The sequence below is a fragment of the Camponotus floridanus genome, unplaced genomic scaffold (genome assembly GCF_003227725.1).
Source record: "Camponotus floridanus strain SB8 unplaced genomic scaffold, Cflo_v7.5 scaffold25, whole genome shotgun sequence".
Taxonomy (NCBI): Eukaryota; Metazoa; Arthropoda; class Insecta; order Hymenoptera; family Formicidae; genus Camponotus; species Camponotus floridanus.
Window position 1 is genome coordinate 480,421 of NW_020229381.1, and position 27,519 is coordinate 507,939.

General features: G+C 35.7%; 1 protein-coding gene across 1 annotated transcript in view; it reads left to right on the forward strand.

Moving 5' to 3' along the window:
- Positions 1–27,519, forward strand: part of LOC105249785 (netrin-1) — a 175,717-nt gene that overhangs the window by 67,791 nt on the left and 80,407 nt on the right. The window contains exon 2 of the mRNA XM_011255518.3: positions 17,457–17,645. Within this exon, the coding sequence (XP_011253820.2) occupies positions 17,457–17,645 (189 nt within the window). The remainder of the gene's footprint in view (positions 1–17,456; positions 17,646–27,519) is intronic.

Sequence of the window (27,519 nt, forward strand, 5' to 3'; positions counted from 1 at the left end):
AGTCTTTCAAACCCGACGCGAACGCTATTATAAACGGTTTAAGAGCTTCGGGTTATGCCTCTCCGTTCTTCAAATATTTACACTTAGCGCGTAATGCACTCTTCTCGACATATACGCGCCTCCGTAATACAATTGGTCGGCTTTTATAAAAAGTGCTCCTTATCGTCGCATTTCATTTACAGATTTTATGATTAATTTTCGATACATTTTTTTTAATGGAAATTTAATGCAACGATATCTTTTTTGATAACATATTTTATATGATTTAATTGTTAATATCGTGCGATAATTTTTTGTAAGTCTTAAACAAAAATTCTGTCGCACACACAAAGTAGAATCTATTTGAAACTAAAGAAAAATCTTTTTTTTATTCTATCTTTGAAATTTTTTAAATTCATTTACGTGTATAAAGCACAAGTTACAAACAATAATTCATAAATAATGAAACATCGCACACGTGTGCCATAAAAATAATTTTCAATAGAGAATAATAAAATATTTGACATACAAATTTAGTTCCTCGTTTATATCGCGACAATTATGGCAAAAGAGAAAACCGCAAACGTTTGTGAGCAAACTAATTTCAAGGAAAATGTAACATCCGGGAACGCAAAGGATTATATCCTTTCAACATAGTGTGTTTCAACAATACATCTCATACAATCCGTACATTTGTAGAATACTGTAAATGCGTATCATTCAGAGAAAGACCTTTCCTACAAATTTGCCCGATTTCTTTTCAAACAATGCTTCTCCAAAGAAGCGACGAAAGGTCGCGGGAGGAATCCTTGTTATCGCCAGGCAATTAGCGGGATTATAATTAGGACTTGGTTGCAATCGTTAGCCGACGAATCGACCGTCATTCCGTTCTAGTGTTAATGACACCGCTCCCGTCCGATGAAAACGCACGCCGGCGACTCTCTTCCTCATTAACGTCGAGCCACGATCCCGGCGCGGCGTTAACGCCTCGTTAGCGTTTCGCGAGCGGGACGACAGGCGTTAGATAGGCGCATGGCGCGCGCGATAATTTATTGGCTCGTAAATTTGCGCTTTCCCGAATATACCTACGGTGTGTGCGTACACGCAGCCACATATACACAACATATAGCCCGCGATCTTTCCCGCCGAGGTGCTTTCGTGGGCGTTTTGTCGCGCGCGGATATATATCGCGCCCAAGGCTTATAGGCAGACACCTACGGCGCGAACGAGAGGATAAACATCGCGCCCGATAATATGATAAATCGGCCGGTGCGCTCGCGGGAAATTATGGGATATTAGCGGCGATCGTTGGCGCGAAACGCCGAGCCCCGGCGCGTCCCGCGTCTCTGTAATTTGTAACATTTTATTCGAAACCCACGCGGGCGCCCCACCCCCTTGGCGGTTCGTTCCTTCGGGACATGACTCGATAGAACGGGTATATCGCGCGACGATATCGAACGTTTGTTCGCGTATATCGAAACGTATCGCGTCGAGCTTTCACCGCGCTAGAATGATTTGCAGCGGACGCGATGAAAACGCGCGATAAATTTCGCGGAGATACGGCCTCGCCGACGCACACGAATAGAACGCACCAGTTCGAAATGGCGGTTTCGCAAATTGTATATGGAAATTTATCTGAATAAAATGTATATGCATGTGGCGTTATTTTTCTATTTTCGGCGCTTTTTTTTCCATTTTTTTACTCGAAATAATCGATTATGTATATATCTCTCGGGGGTGTTAAAATAAAGAACGTGCAGAGTAAAAAACTGTGGAATTTAGATGTAAAAATTTCATTTGCAGCATGTACGTTACATGAATACAAGAGTTTTAAAGATTAAGCGGAATGAACTTTCAGACATTTTCATGATGTAATCAGAAAAAAACGAAACGTCTCTTACGACATTACACGTGGACATTGCATTAAATTATCTTTTTGTCTATAATAACATTTCTTTTTTATTTTTAATGTTTTTGATGTAATTACTTTAAACAAATATTTAATGGAATAACTTTATAAATTTTGAAAAAATTATTGTTTTCAATTGCAAATTTTTCTAAAATTATATATTAATTTTATATATAAGTCTTTTTCTGTAATTTTTGCTTGTTTAAATCATCAAATAAATGAACAAATTAATGCAATGATTGTACGTGATTGATAATAGCTAATGAGTAATAAATTACTCACCCATACACGAGATTGCTGCGCCGGCATTCAATAGTTTTTTTTAGGTCTTGTCTTCCTTTCAGATTGTCAGAGTTGTCAGCAACGCCAATCTGTAATAAATATTGCTTGAATAAATCATTTTGATATGCTTACGAATCGTTAATAGTGGAAATTAAGTAAAGATTAACAATAATTAAAATTATTTTCAAAAAATAATTTCTACATATTTGATACTTGGTCGCATCCGCGGCTCGAATTATAATAACACGCGCTCATGATTCAAAAACTGTGATTGGAATTTGAATATTTCTTCATTTTTATTTTTCAAAGTCATATCCAAATTGATCGATCTGATAGAATTTAAATATACTTGGGCATGCTGTAAATCCACAACTATGTGTTCATAAAAGGAACTGTTCTCTTTCCAAAGGGAACACAACGTGGCAGTAGCGGTATAATTTTCAAATCCTCTCTCCCCTTCGTGTGTAATTCACGCGTATCCTGTAAGACGATTTCACGCTTTCGGATTTCCAGACACAAATTCCATTCGTGCGCTGCACGTTATGTGGAAAATCGTGCTACTCGCGCAAGCAACAAACGATGATTCCACACTCAGGACTCGATAATATCTGACATTGCCGCGGCAAGTATCTCCTCGGGATCTCTGCGAAGTCATCGTCGTGATTTTCTTTTCGCAACAGACTCGTCTCGTTTTGATGCATAGAAACACAGCAATCTCAGAAGCGCGCCGGTGTGAAGGATAGGATCGAGGAGAAAGCGTGACTTTGGGTGGTCGCTCGGATAATCGGCAAAAGACAGTTGCTCAGGCGAGACCGAGACGTAACTTGGGAATTGTTCAATTATCAATTGTTGAAGATTGTGCTATGTGCTGAATCTCAATCCGTATGATTTCTATAGAGAATTTATGTACAATAGAACCCTAATATCTTAAAAATCTATTGAGTTTATCATTTAATGTAAGTGTTTAAAGTAAGTGCAAATAATTTAAAGGAATTATAAAATTATAAAATTTAAAGGAATTATAAAATTTGAAAATAATTAAAAAATTATAATATTTGCAGCGTACATGTTATGCTTTTATATTTGTTTCAATAATATATTCTATGTGAATTTAATTAAAATTTTGATCAATGATATTTATCATATTCTATTGTTCGTCATCATTTTAGTTAAGAATTGGATTCAAAGTTTTTAAATATATAGTTTATGTCGTACTTACATCGTTTATAGCTAACAACGATGAAATTTCGTCTCGTAACATATAGTAATTTTTGAATTGCTCGAAGCTAATTCTAAGATCAGTAGAATCAGTTCGCGTTTTGCGAACTGATCCGCATGATTACCTACATTAGTATGACGGCGTGATGACGTGAAAATTTTACATTTACTTTATAGGCCATCGCAATTTTCTAACAACTAGTCTAATAGTTATAATCAACTAACCGTATGTATATGTATTATTTTAATCAGCTCAAGATTCTAGGATTCTTTTTTATATCGGGGGTTTTATTAATAAATAAAACTTCAATAACCTTTTTTCTTTTCAACAAATTTAAAATCGACTAATTTCTCAAGAGGAAAAAATTTCCCGAGTCAAAATTTCTGCTGTGATACTTTTAAGAATAAATTTTTTTATTTTTCTAGGAGAAATTTTGTACTTAAAATATTTTCCATATATAAAATAAAATTTGACAGGTCGACTCAATAAAATTTGACAGGTCGACCCTTTCACTTCGCACGCGACGAATATTCGTTGACAGATCGCAACGTAAGCAGGCGAGGAGAGGCTCTTCCACTTTTGACACATTTCGATCAGTTTAAGAAGAAAAGATTAGGCATACATAAACGAAATCCTAGATTTCGACGAGCTGTTGATAGCTGACCCGAGGGTTAATTACACCCTCGGCGAGACTTCTCCATCCCTCGGTATCGCTTCGCTGTATCTCTCACGCATCAACCTCCAATCTCTAAGACGCACTTAATTCTATATAATCACCGATCATTTTTAGAAACGCCCTGTTGGCCATGCATTGAAAATTTCTTTGTTATTAATTGCTCAGCCGAAATCAATAGCCTTGAATATTATTTAAACGTCGTCCAGGGAATCAAATTAATTCAACATTATGCGATAATTTTTTATAAGTAAGAATATGTATTACATATACTTTTGAATGGACACTTGGACATAAATAATAAAGAGAAAATCCAATAATGATATAAACAGTTTCTCATTTTAGGATGTTGGCAAAAAAAATTTCGAAATATATTCTCTGAAAATATTTTTTGCTCATCCCATCTCTCTTTTCCCCTATATTTAATAACATATTTTCCAAAAACTCAATAATATTTATTATTTTTCTGGCGATATTATTGCAAAAAATATTTTCTAAATAAACACGTATTTTATTCTGCAACTGTCAGAATCATAAAATAATTTTAATAAGCTTCACGCATAATACAATATTTTACGTAAATATGTTTATCAAAATCTTTATAAAATATTTTTCAAGTTTTTGTTTCAATAACAAAACAATGTATAACATTAATATCTAATTAATGTATGAAGTAAATAAAAATGTTTCCTTCTCTTTGAAGCATTTTCACCTTCATTGAAAGTACCGTTATCACGAATATGTTCATCCGTTCAAAAGTTCACCTCTGATAGAAACTTTAACGAGTTAATGAGAAACTCACGGCACAGAGAGCGATCGACGAGAGAGTCCTCTCGATCGGAATTTCTCCCACTCTCGTCGCTCGAACGAAAGGATCTCCATTAGATTTGAGCTCGTTAGAGAGATCGGACAGACGACATGATGTGTGTTTCATGGATCGAAGCTACTAGACATTGAAACGTCGCGAGAGACTTGTCTATCCGTTTGAGTTTCAAAGGCGGCTCGCCGACCCGGAGTCAGGTATCATCGATCGCGTTCGAAGGAGTTGATTGCCAGCTGTATCGATAAGATCTGACACGGACGCTCGAGTTTTCGAAGCTCGATAGGTCACGAACTCCACGGCTAACTCGTGTCTCGCGCAATGGCTACATAGTTAAAGCGTGAGCAACGTACGTGCCAACATACTCGAAACAAAGCTACAATGGCCCGCTTAAAATTACAATGGTCAACGAGCAATGCGCTACCGTTGTAATGACGCTGCCGGATAATTAACGTGCTTTTGTATCATTTGGTGAATATGTTCTTTTGCGTAAACACTAACGCTGTTTAAAATATTTGAACGCATTATTCTCGAGTTGTATGACATAATTATGTTATTGTGAGATTTTTCACTTATTCTGTGCACTGTAAATAAAAAATATGCATAAAACATGCATCCAGAACTATTAGGTTTTTTTGAGAGATCATATAATTTACAATACAAACTAATTTAAAAATTTCAAACTTGTTTCCCAATGGTAAGAGAGATAATGATAGTTATGGAATTATTTGAAAAATTATAAGATTTTGTTGTGAATTATATAAATCTGCAGGATATAATAAAACTTAGTTTAATTCCACATTAAATTATCAAGTTAATCAATGCTGTAAATTATTTATTTAATTAATAATTAAATTGCATTAATTTATAGAAATAGATAAAAATAATTTTTCTGATCGTATCTGATATCTCTCTAGAATGTACGGACGAGGACAGAGTAAGTACAGAACATATTGCAAACTTGAAAATCCTCGCGGTAAATTAGCAGTAATTTGTTGCTCGGACGCACTTTGGCTTCGTTTCAACGAGAATATAATAAAAACGGCAGATTTACTCCGATACGACTCGTCTCTCTCGAAATCAGCGTAAAACGTGGCGCGATAGAAATCACACGCTTATATCGAAACCGTAAACGATACAAACTGTGCAACACGTCGTAATTTATAAGTTGACATCCCGCATCCTGAGAAAAAGAAGAAGGGAAACGAACGGTATAAAAAGTACGGTATATAATCTGCGGCCCGCAGATCGATCGTTAATCTCGATCCTTCGTCTCGAGAATAATACGACCGTCTTAAATCAGCGGAAACAGCATCTTCTTTAACGGTTAACAAGTCAAGATGTAGATATTTTATCTGGAAATAAATAGGGGATTTGTGAAAGTTGGCCTATTTTGTTAAGATTCTTCTGAAAAAAGCATCGTTTACTTTGCATGCTGTTGAAACTCTCTTCAATTTATACGAGTAATTTATTCCGATGGATAAGAGAGAGTAAATATATCGAATGCGCGTGAAAACAAAATTCGTAAAAAAAAATTAATCTACTGTATATTTAAAAAAAAATTAGCTAAATGTTTATTTTATGTCACACAGCTCGAAAAATTTTTATTTTCATATATGTTGTAGAGGATACATTTTTAAGTAATACACCGTTTGAATTTTGTGGCGCTCTCTCTTCGTTCCTGAGATATGCAATTTTGAATTTTCATACTTTCATGTCATTTTTTCGTTATGTCCTATTTATTTGTTCACATTTTTTGTTTATATTTGCTCAACACTGTTTGATATTATATTTTCGTTGTGTGTTTATATTTTTTTGTTTACGTTTGCTCGTTGTGACTTCCATGTCACTAAGAATTTAATACAATTTAATACAATTAAAAAATATCACAAATGTATGTGTACACACACGCACACACACACACACACACACACAATTAACTACCGGCGGGGTGGATGGTTGCGAGAGAGGCCAAAGGCCTTTGTTAAGATGGACCTCGCTTTACAACTTACAGCATATATCCATTGTGATTGAACTCTTCACAATGTGTCCCTTACGCGCGCGCGTGTGTGCATGTGTGTGTGTGTGTGTGTGTGTGCCTATATTTCTTCTTAAACATACATGATGTAAAATTATATTCTATTCTTGAAATTTTTTCTGTTAATAACTATTTAATAAATAACAATAAGCGGCTAAAACCTTCTGAAAGTTATTCAGAAAGATGACTTCGGAAAATATAAACACAAAAATATAAACATATTTAGAAAATAAAAAGATAATACAAGTAAGTATGAAACTTCAAAATTACATATCTCAGAAACGAAGAGAGAGCCACAAAATTCAAACGGTGTATTACTTAGGAATGTGTCATCTACAACATATCTGAAAATAAAAATTTTTCGAGCTGTGTGACGTAAAGTAAACATTTACCAAAAATTATTTTTATCGTGACAAATCTATTTTTGGGTCATTTTTAACAAAATGGAAAGCAACGTAAATACTCGTCAAGAATGTCAAAAAAATTAAATTACTCCTTCTCTATTTATCCCGTATATATTTTTTACTCCGTGACGGTAATCGTTATGTACATTCTTGTAACAAGGAGAGAAATGTGGATGTTTCAGCGAAGCGAAGTCGAGGCGTGCCCTCGCCTCGCTTCATTAGCCGCGTCATTATTACCTCAGACAGGGAGGATGTAACTAGATCAATTAGCCTCGCGAAGATCCGCTCTCGTACGTGCTCTCTCGTACATAATGCGCACGTAAGTGTGTCGAAAGTGCGACACGCGGTGGCACGCATCCACGTCGAAATCGAATTAGGCTTCGCGGCGCGCACGCTATCCAGCTCGTCTCTACGGTCGACGAGAAGGTGAGAGATACGAAGGCGCATAGAGTAATCCATTTAAGTCTGTCCCTCCTAAGTGCACGAGGTGAGGTGAGGCGAGGCGAGGCGAATCTCGTGATAACGTAAAACACACGCGACGGACGCATCTCGCAGCCTGTACAATGGACCTCATTACACGGCATCGTATAAGATCTCGAAGATGGCTCGGTAATTGAAGAGGCGCGCGTTTAGTCCGCTAAAAGCGACCCACGGATCCATCTTCGGAGAAGCTGAGTGCGCATCGCCCACGATGAAATTACCCGCTTCGGAACCGCGTTCCCCTCATGTGACGCGTCTCGCAATGAGAATTGTGACCTTCGACATTTAGCTTGCGCTTAGAGTCGAAGCACCGAATGCACGAGTATCGGAAGTCAAGTGCTGCATTGTTCTAAAGAGATGATAGAGAGGCACAGAGGTGCAGTTTTCTCCATGTCCAGCATTCGTGTAATTGTCGAAAGTGTAAAAATTATATTTAAAAAGTGTATTAAGAAAATGAATTTGTGAAATAAAAAAATTGGAATCTTTGGCATAAAATTTCAAACAAATTACTTTTCTGTTAATTTGACTATTGAATTAAACATTTAGAGCTAAGAATTAAAAATTCGCAAGAGAATGCAACAAAATTCACAATGCAAATTTTTTACACACATACAACACAAGATTATTGTTCAAGAAACTTGTATAGAAAAATTTATCGATAAAATTCTCCAATCAAATGCAACATGCAGACTAATGTATTTAGATGAACATGCGACGATGCTTCGATCGAGCAATCTCGTGAGAATTTTACAGATTTTATTCTGAAACATACGAAAGATCACGGCGAGGGTCATGCGCGAACCGGACAAATCCGGCGACCACCCGGAAGTGATGGTACGAGAAGCGCGATTACGATAATCGCGTCGATGTATCCGTTCGTGGCACGAAAATTAGCTCGTAATTTCAGTACAGGTGTTCCTTATGCTCGTTCGTCGGCGGACCATTCTTTGCGAATCGCCGAGACTTTCGATCGAAGGCGACTCGCACACACTGTGTATTAATAACAGCGATCGTCCTCCCTCTTTGATCGTGTTATTCGCGGAGGAGATAGCTTATACACGCATACACACACATAAGGAACCCGAGCCGACGTGGCGGAGGTCCTCTTAAACGGATATTAATTAGCGACAGCCGTTACCCGAACGCACAATAGCTCGGGCAAAAGGATCAATAAAAGGAATGATTGAATTATGTACGCACTCGAGGAGGGACAATCGTTATTGTCCATATGACGACCTAATGGAGAAAACATGTATTGTTGTTTTTTATTTTCGATTATATCGTAAGCCTTTTAAAATATATACAATACTTTTATAAATATAATTTATTTTTTGAGTTTTTTTAAGTTGTCTAATTTTGTACTTTAAGATATTTTACAAAAATTTTATTAATCAACGATTGAATTTTCATTAAATAAAAATCAAAATGTCAAACTGATCAAAGAATATGAAACGATATATAATTCACAACTGATTTTGCTTATATTGCACATCTCACATATGCATAAACAATATTAAATTCAATTTCCTCAATTATGTTCGTGATTTCTCTTGTCGTGTTAATCAAAATTGTTTTCTCACAAATCACAAATATCCTGTGCGCACCGTGAAAATTACATAATAATATTCCAAGTATTTTATTCCCGGCACGTCCCGGCGACAAATCAATCTTGGTGTCGTTTCGAGCGACAAAACAGCATGACAGCGTGCTAATTTGCATGATCGCGCGAAAACGAGATAAATTAAGCGCGCCTTCTCGACCAGCTCAATTTGTGTCCACAAATTTCCCACAGTTGTGACAAAGTCGCTCAATCCAAGGAGGCGTCTTCTTTACCCTCTCCTCGCTCTTTCTCTCTCCTTCTCCGTCCCTTTTTTGTGCAGCGCGATGTTCCCTGGGAAAAAGGCCCCGTGACGAAGAGGGTGGAAAAGGAGCGAGGGCGCTCTTAATTAATTATTCCGTGGGCGTCGCGCCGCTCAAAATTAAAATCGGTTCATTAAGCGGCGCTACGTGGAATTTTTTCCTAAACCGAAGGGAAGAGGGGGCGGGAGGCGACGACGGCTACCGGTTTTCTACCTTCGTAAAGAAAGGTAGGGCCACGTCGGATCGACGTCGATGAAGCGAGGGAATTCGACTCGCTCGTTTGTTCGGATCGGTAAAGCGTCTATTCCCCCGTTCGGCCTTAATGGCCCCGACGAGGCCGCGACGCTTTTTATTCCCGCGCGCAATAAATGCCTCGTTAACGATCGCGCCCGCGAGGAATAATCGAAGCCCTCGATTGACGGGAGACGCGCGCGCTTTTACGACAGCATTGGGAAACGCATCCGCCGACACGCATTTAAGAACGCATAACGGAGTCGTATACGGTAACTTATTGCATAGTCGATGCTGTCATTATTTAGTTACGGCTGTACAGAATTCTCGCGGAACAGGCGAATAAGTATTAAGTTCCGTCGATGTTACCGCGGGCGAGACCCATCGCGCATATTTCACGCTTAGCTATTCTGATGTAAATCAGTTGAAGAGTCGTGTCTGTTAGACGAGTGAGACTTTCACGAGATGAGCGCTTCAGAATTCCGCCGGAGTGTACTCAAAAAGAAAGTTGTAGAATTCTCCTTTCCTTACATTTTCTCGCTATTAAATAAAAATCAAACTAATCCAGAATAATTCGTTAAATAAGCGTTGCGTGAAAAATTTAATCGTGGCAGAAAGTTAGTTATTGAATTAGAGAAAAAATAATACCTTTATATAATATATTACTGTTATATGGAGCTTTTCCATATTCGCTATTATATAAAATACACACCTAATAATGCTTATTAATCATCAAGATGTCCCATTAAAAATCTCGATATCTTTTTGGTCGATCGATCGACGATTACGTGATTCCTGAATATCCTAAAATAAGTTTTAATCGGAAGGTTTCAAGTATAAAAATATAACGCGCGTTCGCGTGAAAACTACTTCCTTGGGATAACGATTGAAATATGCCTATAGACTTAACTCGCGCGCTCACATCTGTTCCGCGGTCGAGCGCTGCAATTTTGTAATAAACTTATCGGGCTGATGCGATAATTATCGCGCATCTGGCAAGGCCGATTCGCGTGATTACCGGGAGTAATCCGCGAGAGAGGGGGGAAGGGGGAGAGGTCGGAGCGGACGGAAACTGAGATGGAGCACCTGTAGGCGCGGGATAACTTCTTGAACGCGCGGCGCGCGGTAATCGTAGAGCCTGCGTTATCTATGGTTCGGGACCAGCGTGGGTTCCGACCGCAAATGACGGGATAAAAGGGTCCTCGGCACGACAGGATGCAATTACGGCTTTACGTAGCATTACGGGGAGGAGGTACCGCCGAGACGCCCAGACCGCTGCGGCGACTCCATTTAAAGTTTAAGTGGGACTTAAATTAAAATCCATCTCGTAACGATTACGCGGTGACACTCGCACGATAAATTTCAACTTGGACGATGATGTACTTTTACGTCACCTTCAGTTCGCTCCTTATTCTCGCTCTTTACTTTCTTCGATATGATTTTCCCCCTGTATCATCTTATAATGTGAGTTGTTTATTATATTAAAATACTGAATTTTATCATGTATTTATTTGAACGTGACGATTTATTAAGTTTTTTTATTTAATTTCATAACCAAGAAAAATATGAATATGAATGCAATCGAGATATTCCAATGTAGACATCAAGAGAAATCGTGTCGATCATTCTCAATTACTTAAACGTACGCTTTTCATTACATTTCAAGATTTTAGAAAGGAATTCCAAGCACGTAGATACCGCGCACTGTACTAATAAAAGGGCCTAGCATACCTGAATGTGTTGGCGATGCGCTCAAGGTGTATGAATCGACCGTTCGCTTGCGGCGCTGGAATTCTTCCCGTTGCGAGATGAGAAAAAGGAGCCAAGAAAAGTGTGCCGAGCGCTTTCAGTAGTTTGCTACTCGGTATCTTTCTACTCGTTCTTCGCAGCTTCAGAGAGCAAAAGAATCCAGCATATCTAAAAGAAATTAATTTATACAATTAAATTAATAAAATTTAAAAAGAAATTAATTTATACAATTAAATTAATAAAATTTGAAAAGAAATTAATTTACGAAATAAAATTTTTATTACTATAATTAATACGTACGATATAATTTATACAGATTTATAGTTCTATTTTTAACGCCGAATCGAAGAAGAATCAAGTGTTTATGAAGGAAAAATTGAATTATTGTTTTTCTTTTGTAATATTTTATAAGGAGAATGCGCGCAGATATACTTAGATTATATTTCTTTTTATTTTCTATTAGGTACTAAATCAATTTCGACGTGAAAAAGCGGAGCAGCAATTTTCTCTTTATTATATTAGACCAATCCCGCAGGCGTGTTCGTCTAACCGCAAATATAGGTTCGAAACATTTTTCGAAGAAATCGTGTATAACCAGCCTCGATTTTGAGACGAAAATCATCACAAAAGATTATTTATTGACGCTCGAGCGAATTATCTTAAGGAAGCGGTTTATTTTTCAAGAAGCGACTAAACTCTTTGTATTCAAATAATGAAATTACATATTATTTTAATTAATCGAAATAATGAGAAGTATAGAAAAAATTATCTGATCAACTTAATTTAATTAAAGAAAGTTATATTCTTTTATTAAAATTATACGAGAAAATGTCGAAAATTAAAAATGTCCGATGTTCGAAATGAAACGAAATAATCAAGGTATGCGTGATAAAAGTCAGATCAGACATCTATTCGCATTCCGCGATATTTGTTCTTTTTCGAAACAAGAGGCAGATCATCCCTTGCAATTGGTCTCGTTTTCTTTTCGGATAAAATTCGGAAAACAGAATCTTTTCTCGTTGGAACAAAATATTGCAAAATTTCAGAGAACTGAAACTAAAACAACATATGCGCGATAGAAGAAAGATTGAAAAATATCAAAAATCTAAATGGAATCTAGCAAAATAACATGCCAGTTTGATATCTTGTTGTCATTGCTTGAATAAAATTTTGCTGGCAAATTGGTTAAAAAATACCTTATCATCTTGTTTACATTGTAAAAAGTTATGTAAAGTTAAAACTTTTGAAACATTAAAAAGAAAATTTTTTAAACAATAATAAATTTTTTTAGAAATTTTTTTAAAAAGTGGTTTTTTCTTACATATTCTACTAATTTTATTCTTTTCAGAAATATTCATTTAAATAAAAGTGTAATAAAAATTTTTTAAATATAATATATACATATTATATATCTACATATATGTGTTTTATGGGAAAATAGAATCTTTTAAAAAATCAACTTCATATATAATAATCAACTTCTTCTTTGCTATCTGAGAAATAAAAAATGCTACTAAATTTTCATTTTAATCATAGCATATCCAGCAAAGGGTTAATTTATTTGAGATAGGTTTAGAGTTTCAGTGTTTGCTTTAGTAACACTTTATTTTCTTGCGATTATATTGATTTATGTAAGAAATGTAAAAATCAAGTTACGTAGGATTATTATAAGTCACGAGATTCAGTCAGAGTTAATTAATATCGGCAGCCTATAGGTTCAGAACTACTCTAATTCGTCCTCAAGTGCCGGCGGTAAACGCCGGAGGACTCGTCGATACTTCGATTGATCGTTAATTGCGGCGATCATCTTTACGAAAACAACTCCAGGCACTGACGTGGGCTAACTACGGCTTAATAACAGGAACCGATCGTAGAATTTCATACGGTGGCTGAGCGTGGTTATTAACTATCGGAAGGTTATCCGATCGACCCCTCCCCCTCCTCGATACATAGCGGCCATCTCGAATTCAACAACATTCTTATCCATCGATCAAATCTTGCGCTTGGTACAAGTTGAATTACCATAAATCATCAGAAATTTCCGCTAGCTCGCTAATGAAAGCATTAAGAAAATGCTATTGATCTTGAGCTTAATAAACTCGAGTATATAGCTCTTAACATAATTATATTTGAGAAACAATATTTAATTAATTGATATTATTATAAATAATCGAAAGGCAATTATGTATTTTGTAAAGAGTTTTTTTATATAAAGATAGAATCATATTGAAAACATAACAATACGTTTGAAAAGTTTGAAAGAATGAACACTTCAGAAACAAGAGTTTTGAAAAATATATAAGTGCGATTGAAAGAAAGACTTAAAAACACATCAGTCTCCTATATTTCATTTCCGTAGAGAAACAAACTCTGATAACGAGAATATATAGAAAGACTATAACATAAGATTGTAAATTGGATCACAATTGAAAGAAACGAGCATCCGCTCCTGATGATTTGTCCGGAAACAATAGCTCGCTTGTATCTTGTGTTTCAGTCGTTTGCTCAACGAAATTCTTAAGCGATAACAACTTACTTTAAGAGGATTTTTCACTTGATAAGAATGATTTTAGATAAAGTGGTTGAAAGATAGTGCTACATATAAACGTTTAAAGAGCACATTATACAGATTTTTAAGCGTTATTTCATATTTCGAAAATATGTATATTGCTATTTTGTCACAATTTATTAATGAGTAATTAATGAGTTTAAAGATAAAAAATGTCTCAAAATACTATCATTTCTTAATTATATTTTTTTTTATTCTAATTTTGAATAAATCTTGACGTTTTTATTTTCCAATCCATTAATATAGTTCAACTTTAATTATAAATTTGCGATTTCAAATGAAAGTAAAACCTTTTTCCTTTCCCCCTCATGCTCTCGGTTAATCGATTAAAGCGCACTAATTTGTGCGCATAAATCACGACAGCAACTCTCTCAAGCAGAATACAGCGACGTCAGCATCCGAGCGAGTGAGAAGGAAGACAAAGAGCGCACCGAATGGCGAAAAAAAAGAAGGGTCGCGGTAATGAATGTCGCGAGCAGAAAATAAGGCACGCTTCTCGCAATTCAAGACACGCGGGATTATTGGGTCGAGAGAGAGTCTACGAACGCGCGAAGGGTGGATCGTTAAAACTGCAAATTCCCCACGTTGATTTCATCGCCCGGTATCTATATCGCGTGTTCCCCTTCTGCGCATTTTCAATTATTCCGTTATACTTTCAGGACATTGTGATATAGGCCGGTCGATGCTCGGAGTAAAGGAAGTTACGGCACGATTCTTGCCGGAATGCTCCCCTCAGCATCTCGAGAATTCAATGCGCGAGAATTCAATGATGAGTCGAAAGAAAAATTATCGATGTCAATAATATTAATAAATTCGTTTCGATAAATTGGTTGAGAATTGAAAATATATTAAAATTACAAAAGCATTTCAATAAATAAAACAAGATGTATGACAAATTTCATTACATTATTTATTGAAATACTCGTTATACAATTACAGAAGTATGAATTTGATGAGAATTATTTAATAAAAAATAAGAAATAAGTTGACGATGTAAAGTTAGAGGATATGTATCCTCATAATTGTGTTATATTGCCTTTCTTGAACGTAATTATATTCTCGAGAATACCTTTGTGTAATTTATTATCTAACCAATAAGAAATCCCCTATTCATTTATATTATCTTTTTTGTGCTAATAAACTAACTTAAAAAAAAAGTTAAAAGAAACTTTTTATATACATATATATATATATATATATATATATATATATATATATATACACACAACAAGATTCATGAGCTAAAAACACTTAATCCTTGTAACACGAAGAGAACTATAGATGCTATATTCCAAAACTTTTAATTTCGCAAGTATTATCTTTACTCACAATATGAAGTTTGAACATTCTTTATAGAATCATTAACTTATATAACCAATAATATAACTCCATAGTGCGGACTTTGATATTTAATTAAATCTGTAAATTCTTCTTGATATGAAAACTATTTTGGTAGATTGACAGATAGAGATTGGCAGATTAATCAGTTACACAACTATATTTTTCCATATAAAAATAAAAATTTATCGAGCTTTCTCTTTCGAATTTCATTTAAGTTCAAACAGCAAAAATATTTGAAAATATAGAAAGTTCAATCTTCATACATACACATATAAATATGTAACTTGTTGTCACATAAAAAACGTGCCACATATAAAAAATATGTGCCTTGTTGTCACATATAAAAAACGATTTTAGCAAATATGAAACATACTGTGAAACTATTTTTATCCAGAATAAAAAATAAATTCAAAATTCGATTGAGCTATTTCAGAGATATATACAAAAAAATTTTTTTAATTTGTCAAATTTTTTTTACGAATACAATTTGATGAATTTGTCACAAAATCAATAATTTAAAAGATTTGAAACTGAATTTTGAAAAAAATCACAATTTCTGAAATTTTAGGTCAAAGTTTTAAATCTTACAAATTACGAATCATCGAAACTGCCTTGTTGGATCAGGTTGGCAACTCAAGGCGAAAAGGATCGGGCACAACGAGAGAAGTCGAGGACCGTGGTTCGATAGCGAAGACGATCCCCTCGAGACGCGTTCCTTCCATGGGTCGGATGAATAAACGCGGGACTAATTATCGCGATAAGTAGGGAAGGAGCCCCGGCACGCTTCGTTGTTTCATGAAACTCCGTAATATTAACGAGCTGTGGCTGCGCGCCACGATGTTCGATGCTTCAATCGCAGGAATACCTGAAATGTCTACCCGCAGTTACCGAGATAATATGTATGGGCGTCGCACTTGTGCTAGGCGGTAACGTTTATTACCTTGCAGCAATGCGTAATTAAAGTAGGATAGATGGCATTTAAGGCATACGACAGATTCCGTTGGTGGAATTATCCCTTTCTGAACTTGAAAGAACGTTGTTTGTGATTTAATCGAGTACATAGCTTATTAATCGATTTGCATGCGTTTATTTATATGCAATTATAACAGACGATCTATCCAGATAATCATACGTACTTGTACAAATAAGTTTTTATTTGTGAGACTAACTGAAATTAATCACTTCGAGAGATAAATAAATTTTTAAAACCATTTTTTCTCTCTTTCTTTCTCCACAAATTTTGGGAAAGAAATGCATCTTTTAAACTAAAAGTCTTTAAATTGGCGTCTTATATATATATATATATATATATATATATATATATATATATATATTTTTTTTTTCTTATATATATATATATACATATATATATATATTTTCATGGAAAATAATATGCATAAATATCTTTCTAATCTTGATTGAAAGTGTATTTTATACATTCCATGTAAACCACATATTTAAAATGAAATTATCTTAATTATTCGCGTAAAACTTTGTAGATGTAAGATCTTGCAAAGATTGTATTTTCTCGGTATACTTAAGAAACTGTCATGTGAAAAGTACAAAAAATATAATACGTACTAACTCACTTTAAGAAAAAGATTTGTACTTCAACATTATTATTATTTTCGCACGCAACACGTAGGTTGAACATAATGGAGGAGATTCCTTTTCTCAAAATAATTGTACGGCCACGTCAAACTCTAATTACGATTACGTCATTCTAATGACGATAATACCGGACAATTAATGTAGGATTGCAGGGGGGAAAGAAATCGCGCGCATGCCAGACAGAGAAAGAAAAAGAGAAAGAGGAGGAATTGAAGAAAACGGTAGAGTCATAAAATAATGGCGCGTCTCGTGTCGCTCGCTGACTAAAATTACTCGCGTTACCTGTTTCAGTGTGCAACTGCAACCTCCACGCGAGAAAGTGCAGATTCAACATGGAGCTGTACAAGCTGTCGGGCCGTGTCAGCGGAGGCGTTTGTCTGCAATGCCGGCATTTTACGGCAGGAAGGCACTGTCATTACTGTCGCGAAGGTTACTACAGGGACCCGGCCAGACCGATCACGCATCGCAAGGCCTGCAAACGTAAGTGCCCCCGACCTGCAATTACATGTAAATCCAACAAAGACACACTCGACGACGCGCCGAGCAATTATGCGCGCCGACGTAACCCCGTGCGATTACTCGCGTACTCGCATACGCTTAATTACGCAACCGACGACACCGTCGAACTTGTCGGAACCACGTCGCCTCGTGTCGCATTATTAGACAACGATCAACGTACGTGGGGATTTCTAACGTTTCATCGAGAGACAAGTACTACCGCGATGCATTCGTCGGGCTAATTACAGGATCTTGCGAGTGTTTTCTTCATCTCGCAAAACAATCCGCTTTTGAGTCTACGCGCGAAAAAGATAATTAAGAATCTTCAGTATCCTTTCCGCAAGAGGAGGGCGCAAATAATTTTCATTTTTTTTATGTCAATTTATTTCAATGATGACATTCTTAGGCACGTTTATTATTTAGAATTTAGAGAAATATAAATATATATATTATCTTCTATTTAAATATATTATTCAATATATAAATGTATAAAAATATTTAAATACAAATATATTATATAAATAAATTATTACATATATATTTATAATAATTATTAAATATATTGTATATATAAATATATTATAAATATATTATTTAAATATATATTATCGAAATTTTTTTGTTTCAACGCTCTTTAACGACTTTTAATACTCACGCGCGCACTCGAAGATTGGCGCGAGTGATTTAATCAGGAATGAGCGACAGTGATCGACGGCGAAGAGAGAAAACTAGGAAACGACAGGCGGCTCTTCTCCGATCGAAAATCAAATCGGTTTCTTCCAAACCGCGCAACGCTATCGAGAGAGTGTTAGACCATTACCATTCGTCTCCTTCCTTCGCGGTACTATTACAAAGTGGTTGCCAGCTGAGTAACCCCCTAATCTCGGTGCATTCAATTTATGTACGTTTGTCTAGGCCTACTCGGACCGCCGCGGGGATAACGATCTCCCGATGTGAGAAAGCACGTGAACGCGCATCGTGAACACAGCATCGCACATAAGTGAGCATCCGAGAGCATAGTGCATCCCGTGTATAGGTCGTTCATAACTATATGGTGGGCTATATGCTTGTCGGTTAAGCCACGATGTAAGAATACCAGCTGTAACCATAATGCCGTCATAAATCAGGAATCTGTCCCAAACGCGCGAGCCTTTCAAAAGAACGACCTTTAAAAATTCTTGGCGAATTACTCCTTCTTTTCGGTTCGGACAGTAATTCCGCAGCCTGTTTATATCGCGATTTTTCAACGTCATCTTCTAAAACCGTTCCCTTGAAACGCAACGGAAGATTGTATTATATAATATGCTATCCTCAATAAGTCGCATGATGTTGCTCCTGCGCGGAACTCTTCGCACTGCGCTTCTTTACGGATTTTCCGCGAGAATTTTGATGGTTGCAGACATTAGTTAATACTCGGTGAAGGAGTTTCGCGTGATTAACTATGTATGTCACCGGAAGGCTCGCGCATATTCTCAAACGGAGACTCAACTTGTCGCGTAGAGTCGCGAGGTTAATTAACTCTTTGCGGTCTGGCACGTTTTTAATGTGTTGACCGGCATTTATGCTTACCGCGAGGGCCAGTTGTAAAGGAGAGATACACGAGCGTTAAAGCAGTAAAAATTTTACTTGAGACTACCACGTCGTTCAAAGGTGTCAGACACAATTCCGGTGTCGTGAAACATTTTATGACCCTTTCAAATACACTTGTAAAGCTGCGAAAAAGAATTATTTTCTTTTTAAAATTATATATACTAATTGTTACTTTATTGTTGACTGCGAATCGTATTTTTCCTGTATTAGGGATGACATATTTGCATCATTTCAAAATGTTATATCATTGAATGAGCGAATTGTGTGTCAAGAAATAAATGTAATAATAAAAATAAAAAATTTAATCAAGTTACGATGTGAAAGTATGTAATATTTGAATTTCTGCTGCCTTATAATTAACTGGGTTAAATTCTAAAATGTTAATGGCTGGTCGGACCCACCTCGTGCTCTCATAGTGTTTCTGGCTGCAATATTATAAAACTCAAGTATCGTGCCGAGGGTCTGCGCGTGCTCTTGCTGCCGAGATAACGAACAGCCTGTATTCTCGTTAGCAGCCATGGCAGCCGTTAAGATAACAACGAGACACGACATTCACCGCGAACGCCCGCCGTGGAAAGAAGATTTAAACTCGTCTCAAGACCGGCGTAAGTTTCATAAATTAATTCTCGGGACGAGGGGAAGGGAAAGGGAGAAGGCCATCGCCATCGGTGTTAGATCGTGTGGGACGGGCCAGTGTAATTTCATTTTGATGCGTAATTTAAGTTTGAGCTTTAATCGCGTTCCAAATATGAGATTGTTCCTTCTTCCGTAACAATAACAAATTTTGAAATTAATTAGTCGGCAGAATAATTCGATGTTGGTTCGTTGGATACGACACAAGCAAATGTGTCATAAAATTGATAGAAAAATACCCTATATTATTTATAAAGATACTTGAGCATTATTTACAGAACAACTTTTAATGTGTGATAATTTAAAAGTTTTCGAATGTGTAATAATTTAAAATTTAAGATATTGGATCTATCGATGATTTTAAAAAGTTAACTTGATCTAATTCCTGATTTTCAATGTAAGGAATCGCGACGTTATTATATGATGATTAATATGGCGCCAAGAAGAGAGAGAGATAAGATCTTTCCGAAGGAAAAGCAACGATTAAATAACCGCACCTACTAAATAAATTGAAATTTAACATTGCGTTAAGTAGTACGAGCGATCGTATTTGCATGTCACACCACCCACCGGCTCATTTAGATAGTCGTGACTCAATATTATCGCTCTTGGTAAGCTATTTTCGCGACATTAAATAATAAGTCTAATCGCATGCTAATGAAACGACTCAACTTGCTTGCGTGTAAAGGAACATATCTGAACGATAAGTGCGAGCAATATATCCGGAGCACATTATTTGTTATATAAATAAAAGCTGTTTACATTATACATCGTATCAAATTGAATAAGATCGAGAGGCGAAATTGCTGCTATAAATGTTTATAAACTTTACTCAGTTTCTACATCGAATCTCGTAAAATTGGATAGATAGAATAGTAATATTTGCCAAGAGCCATGCATTGGAAGCGTTCAGAGATAACGATGATATTCTGCTCGTTTTATGTCATTAAGATATTCGCGTGCTCTTCTTTTTCTCAACACTTTCTCAATCTTCATGTTATTGCAAGCTGAAACACGCGAAAAATGTACATTTCTGCAATTTCTCGTTCTACCATTGCACTCGGAATTTCTCTCGGTGATGGCAATGTTTTCACGGTTAGTGAACTCCAAATCAGTCCTGCCGTCTGACCCCACTCACACTCTCCCTCGCAAACTCTCCCAAATCTCGTGCTCGACATTTCCGCGGGAAAATACGGCCTCCTGTCGACGTACCGTCAGGTCAGAACAGCGCTACACGTTTCGAGATTTCCACGGTGACGAATGGAGAGTTCCTTGATCCTCTCCTCTCGATTTCCCCTATCTCGTTTTCACTCCTTTTCCGTTTTACTTGTCCGCTCCGCAGCGTCTATCACTTGTCCCGACCATAAGCTTCTCTACTTTGACTCGTCCCAAGGGGTAAAGTCAGCACTTTCTTAGAAGCTACACTTTATACGTGTGACGCAGATTCTAAATTACTATAGATAGTGATTTATTGCTTATCGTTTTTGAACGCTTTGTGTTACGTATTGCAGATAATTTGTTTTTATAAGCCTTAATCTGTTTTTATAGAATTTATTTAGTCTATCATGTGTTGTCTTTTTATTATGTGTTTGCTTAAAATTATTATATAAAATTATTATATTTTCTCTTCTTAATTTATCTTATTTTCTGAGGTGATGTAAACAAATTGTAACGATATATAATCTGATCAAATTATTAAATAATTGTAGGAAATTCTTAATAAATTCTATATTTTTTATATGAACTTAAAGAATTTATTTTATAATGAATTATAATCTCATACAATCCACAGTTAATTCTTCTTATCATTTGAATATTAATATCCTTTTTCTGAAGATTATGATCAGCGTTGTTCCAACGCTTGTACACATCATGTGTCTTAACAACTGATTAGCATATGGCGAATCTTTTGTTTCAAATCGTTTTGGGGATCTTAGAATTATATTCTATGTTTTCCTGTGTAAGATAAATATCGCAGGTGAAACACGATCACTCCTATGGTTTCTCCTTCTCTTTATTCGATCGCTGTCTCTGTTTTAGTTTTCTTTTATTTCTGTTTCTCATCTGGTCTACAACTCTTCCCCTTACTTCCTACGTAGATTTGTCATAGGAATTTCTTTTCTCGCTATACTATATACTATATAGAGAATTTATTCAGAGTCTAATTAATATCGCTGCAAGAAACCCTGTGGGCAGTCGTATAATTTTTTGTTATTTAAGATTATATTTTTAGCATCAATTTTATCAAATATTTTTGTTCCGCTTTGCATTAATTTCACTGCTATTAATTTCACTGCTATCTAAGAAGGCATGTAATACGAGATTGGAAAAGAATATCGTAGAAAAAAATCTTTAAAAGATATACAAGCAAATATTGATCTGATTATAAAACTTTTTAAATAATACTAATTTTGCTGCTGTCTTCTATCCACTGTCAACTGTTCACTCGGCGTAAAATGAAAATCTTTTGCGGCTTCGTGAGATATATATGGTAATGTATTGCATCGGTAGTAGAAACGTCCGATGGCGTCGTAATTTCACGGCTCACTAACGATCGCACTATCACAACGTCCCACTGTTCGCGTGGACGTAGGTTGCGAGAACAGTCATGGACAATTATTCCTCGCGCGAAGGGTATATATTGCTACAAGCCACTTTTATACGCGACCTTCGTGTCGTTGCGTGGCACAGAAATCTATCGTATGCCTGACAAAAATAACATTTGGCGCTGTCAGAAACGATATTCGATTGAGCACAGCCGTGACCCTTCTCTGTTCTATATTATGCTATTATTGATTTACACATACACACCCTCTCTCTCTCTTTCTCTCTATTAAACCTTATTTTTACATTTGTATCTTAACATTATTTTAAATGCTTGTATGAAACTCTAATGATGCGTGTTATTACGCAAAACACCTGTGTATAAAATTGATTTATTTTTTGATACTCGCATAATGTTAGAAATCAATCTCCTCCATTTGACTGAATTTAACAACCGAATATAATCATTTGAGATACGGTTGTCTGAATAATACAATATCTTACTCGGCGAATTTTTATAGGCGACCAGCGATATATCGTTGGATACACGGTGGTCGGGTATATTAGAAACTTCCCCTGTTTGTACAGTACGCGTGACCATGCTGGAACGATACGCGTTTCAACTGTATATATCCCCGGCACCCAAAGGCTTACCCCGTGTTTACTCTAATCCCGATGGCACCCTCGGGCAAGGGTTGCCTCTCAAACAGAATCGGTCACCGAGACGCTCCCACCCTCCGTGACGCACCCTCCTGGTTCTTCCACTCTGTCAAGACTTCGATCTGTGCGACGCGCAAAGCGAAATTTCACGCAGTATTAAATTAACACGCCGGCGCTATGGCGAATTCCTAACGTGACTGAGTCTCGGTTCGGTCGTTGTAGACAGATTGCTCGCCATCGGAGGGGTGACTTGGATCGCCGAAAGTAATTCGTGCGTTTATTCCGCATGGGCGCGCTCGTTTGTTATTGGGGAGGAAAAATTCGAATGTAAAAAACGATACAGATGATGAATTCCAAATAAGAAACGAAATTCCGATTAGTTTCCTCCTTTTAAAATGATAATTTAATTTCGAGTAATATATAAAAAAAAAACACAAATTTTTTTCGTAGAATAATTTTACTGTTACATGAGAATATGTGAGCATAAAAATTGCGATATTTTCGTAAGTCGTATACTTAATCTCTCATCTGATATTGTTAATCGGAACATGATCTTGATTGTGAGAAGTGCATCTGTACAAATCTATATCGAATTGATGAATCTATTGCACTTTTTTGCGCTATAAGCATTTAAAGCTGACACTGTTACATTATTAACATTTCTTCTTTTCCGTCGCATTAACTTGTCCGATAGATCTAGCGATTTTTATCTCGATGTAATAAATTCATAAACATGATATTCCATCGAAGAAAAATAGTTACCGTTGGCGCACGATTTATCTATCGTGACTGTGGAGCAACGAGAGCGATTTAGAATCATCTAAGTGAGATATTTGCGGCGTACGTGTTAGATCCGTTCATGAAGCATATCGACGGTGTTCATCTCAAAACTTAATCAATATTATTCCACCGCGCGATAAACCTGCTTCGGTTGTCGTGCTCAAAAGCAGTTTCAGTTCAAGGGAGACATTGACGAGTCGCTGTCGTCGTCATCGATATCGTTGTCGCTGTCGACTTTACACTTGAGGTATCGCTTCGTCGATCGCAGAAGGGAAGTGTCACGCTCGTGCTTGGCCAGTTCATTATATCGCATTAATCGAATATCGTGAAATTGAATTTCTCGAAATGTTTTCATATCGTTTTATAAGTACTTCCTTTAGTGATAATTGACAGCGATAGAAGACTAAATTTATCATAAAAATTATAAATCAAATTTATATTTAGTTAAGTTTATTTAAGATTATTTTAAATAAACTTAAAAAAAATAAAATCAAAAACGTGATTTTTTAAAAATTACTTAAATATCTTAAAGATTATTATTTCTAAAATAAAAGAGATATGTATAAATATTTATTAAAAAATATTATATTAAAATGAAAAATATATAATTTTAGAATATTTAAAAAAAGAGACAGAAGGAAGAGAGAGATTATTATTATTTAAACAGAAATATGTAAAAAATATTTATTATTAATATTTTCTCGTTAATCCTTTTCTAAGCTGAAAATATCGCAAGCTCGATATTCGTGAAATAAGCGCAGCATATACGTACGTGTGTATATATCCGTGCTCGCACAAACCGCAATAGGTGCTTGAACTCGATACCAAAGTGCAAAGCTTTCCTTGCATACTCGGCACACGTTAGCATATTCATTACCCGCCACTTAACCGGGACTTAAACCTCCCGGAGCTTGCGGTGGGATCAGCACTATTAGTGTCTCTCCCTCTTTTCTCCATCCTTTTTCTTTGTATCTCGTTCAGTCTTCCTCTCTCATCGCCTCTTTTGCTGTCTCGGAACACTCGTTCTTCTCGCGGTCTTTGTGATGTTTGCTTTGTCTAATCACAAGTGGATTTGTAAGTCAGTCTTTGCGGGAAGACGGAAGAGAGAGTAGAAAGCGGATTTGCTGGCAAAGTTACAGAAACGTGCTTCGCAAGTTCATCTTACAACCTTTTCTCTTTTCATTTTTCTATTTATAAGCATCTCTTTTATTCGCTAAAAAGCGTTCACTTATTGTTAGGGAGGAATAATCTATATTTCGTTTTCAATATTTTTGTATTCAATATTATCAAAATATTATCATATAACTCTGTTTCATTTGATTTTTTCTTTTAATTGCCGAATTATGCTTAAATTAAAATTTTATTTTATTAAAATTATATCGTGGATAATGGATTTATTAAAATATAAAAAATAGAAAAACAATTATAGTAGATTATTAATTATTAATTATTTTCTATCTTTTAATAAATCATTATAATAATAGAATTTTAATTTACCCATAAGTTTAACCATATTTCAGCGATCAAAAGAAAAAATCAAAATGAAACAAAGTTGTTTCAAGTGTTTATGTATGCTATACATATATATACATACAGGATGGCTAACTAGTTTCTCAAAGTTAAACGTGTAACAGCAGTTATTCCAGGAAGAATGTAGAGCGATGGAATTTAGTTATAATCCAGTTTCGGGCTAAGTCGTAAGTTTGTTAGCAAATTGTAATAAGTTTGACTGCTAGCAGCACTTAGTTACTTAATCTACCATGCGAACGTAAGACTCGGTCACTCCATAGATGACTTCATCTTCGCGGATAAATAAAGAATTTTGTAGCAAATAACAATTTAGTCTCTTTTTAAAATTAAAACACAAAACTTTACAATTTTATTTTACTGTTATTTTTTTTTTAATTTTATATAATTCCAAAAACTATTGCAGAAAGAGTTGGTATATATTTTCTTTGGATATTATTTTTTTATACATATTATACAATATTATTTCTATTAATTCATAATCTCAATTTAATCAGAATTATTTTTTATACATATTATACAATATTATTTCTATTAATTCATAATCTCAATTTAATCAGAAAAGACTCTTATCAGGCAACATTGATGATCGAGCGGATTCGCAAAGACCGATTTACAAAAAATGAGCAATGTAGAGGTTGCGAAAAGCGTATCTAATTACCGCGTTACTAGAGAGTGCACTCTTGCTCCCTCTTCTTCTTTTAATTTATTCGCGTGTTCTCTTTTGCATGGGACGACGTTGTGTAACAAGTCTTCGTAGCTCTGCTTGTAATCTTTCTCCTCCGTCGCCTTCGGTGCATTCGCGCCGCATTTAAGATCCGCATACGTCTCGTGCTCCGGTGTCGCGTTAAAACATCGGATCTACCCGGGATTTTAATGAAGCCGCGGCATAAAATCCTATTGAAATTAAATCCCGCTACGCGCAGACTTAACAGCCGGGGGGAAACAGCGTTGACGCGATTGTTACTTTCATCATCGAGAAAGATAATTTGACAATTGTGGATTTCCTTGACAAAATGTACTATGTCTCACACACAAATCCTGTTTTTTTTTTCAAAAAATAAATTTTTGTAATTCTTTTTTTTTTAGTTGATGAGGGTCTGGAAAAGAAGTGCTCGTAAATTTTAATAGGCTCAATTTTAAACTAATACTAACATTGAAAGAGAATAATTCTCGACATCAATATTAACCAATATTGAGCATTATAATATTTTTCTATTGGATATTGTGTCGGATCGAATAGAAATAATAATAAAATAATACATTAAACAACTCTTGTATTGTAATTATTATTAACTATTACGATAATACGATAATTAGATGATTTTTAACGCAAATTATGAATGCATAATGCAATTAGATTGTTAATAAAATTATGTTTTCCATATCAATATTAATGGTTTTTGTTCTCATTGAGCCTTAATTTTTCATATAATAGATTTTTTGACAAAGTTAATATGAAAAGTTAGTATGATACTAAACATGAGCGCGAATATATTGGCGTATTTTGCTGCAGATCGTGAGGAGGCACAATTTTGCCAGCTAAAAAGGCCGCTGGCAAAGATTTGGTTAATCTGATTAGAGCAATTATCGTGCTCGGCAATGGAGTCAGCAATCTTGGAGGTCTCTTATCAAAGGTACAACTTGACATAATCGTTTAAGGTTTACGTGGAAGGCGGGTCCAATTAGAACTCGGATAAGATGCTTAGAATAAACTTTCCTCGCGGGAACTGTTCGTCTTGGATTTTCAGAAAAGATCTGCGGGAAAGCTTACTGTGCTGAAAGTTTAACTACTTTCGAGTAAATCATTCCCCAAGGATACTCGATAAACATACGTGAAAAATGAGATTGCGAAAAACGGAATAGAAAGCACAAGCGAAACGGGAAAACTAATTTTGCATTAATTATCGAAAGAGGAGAATGTGCAAAAGAGAACGGATAATGAGAAACGAAACATCGGTATCGCGAATTAATCAATCTCGTATCGCGGAATTTGTTATTTTATATCACGTGACACGCCATTTATCAAATCATATCTATTCGATCGAAAGATTCTTTGAAATTTATTACATGGACAAATGGAAAATTGTTTATTTATATTATTTTGAACGATTCCTCCCTT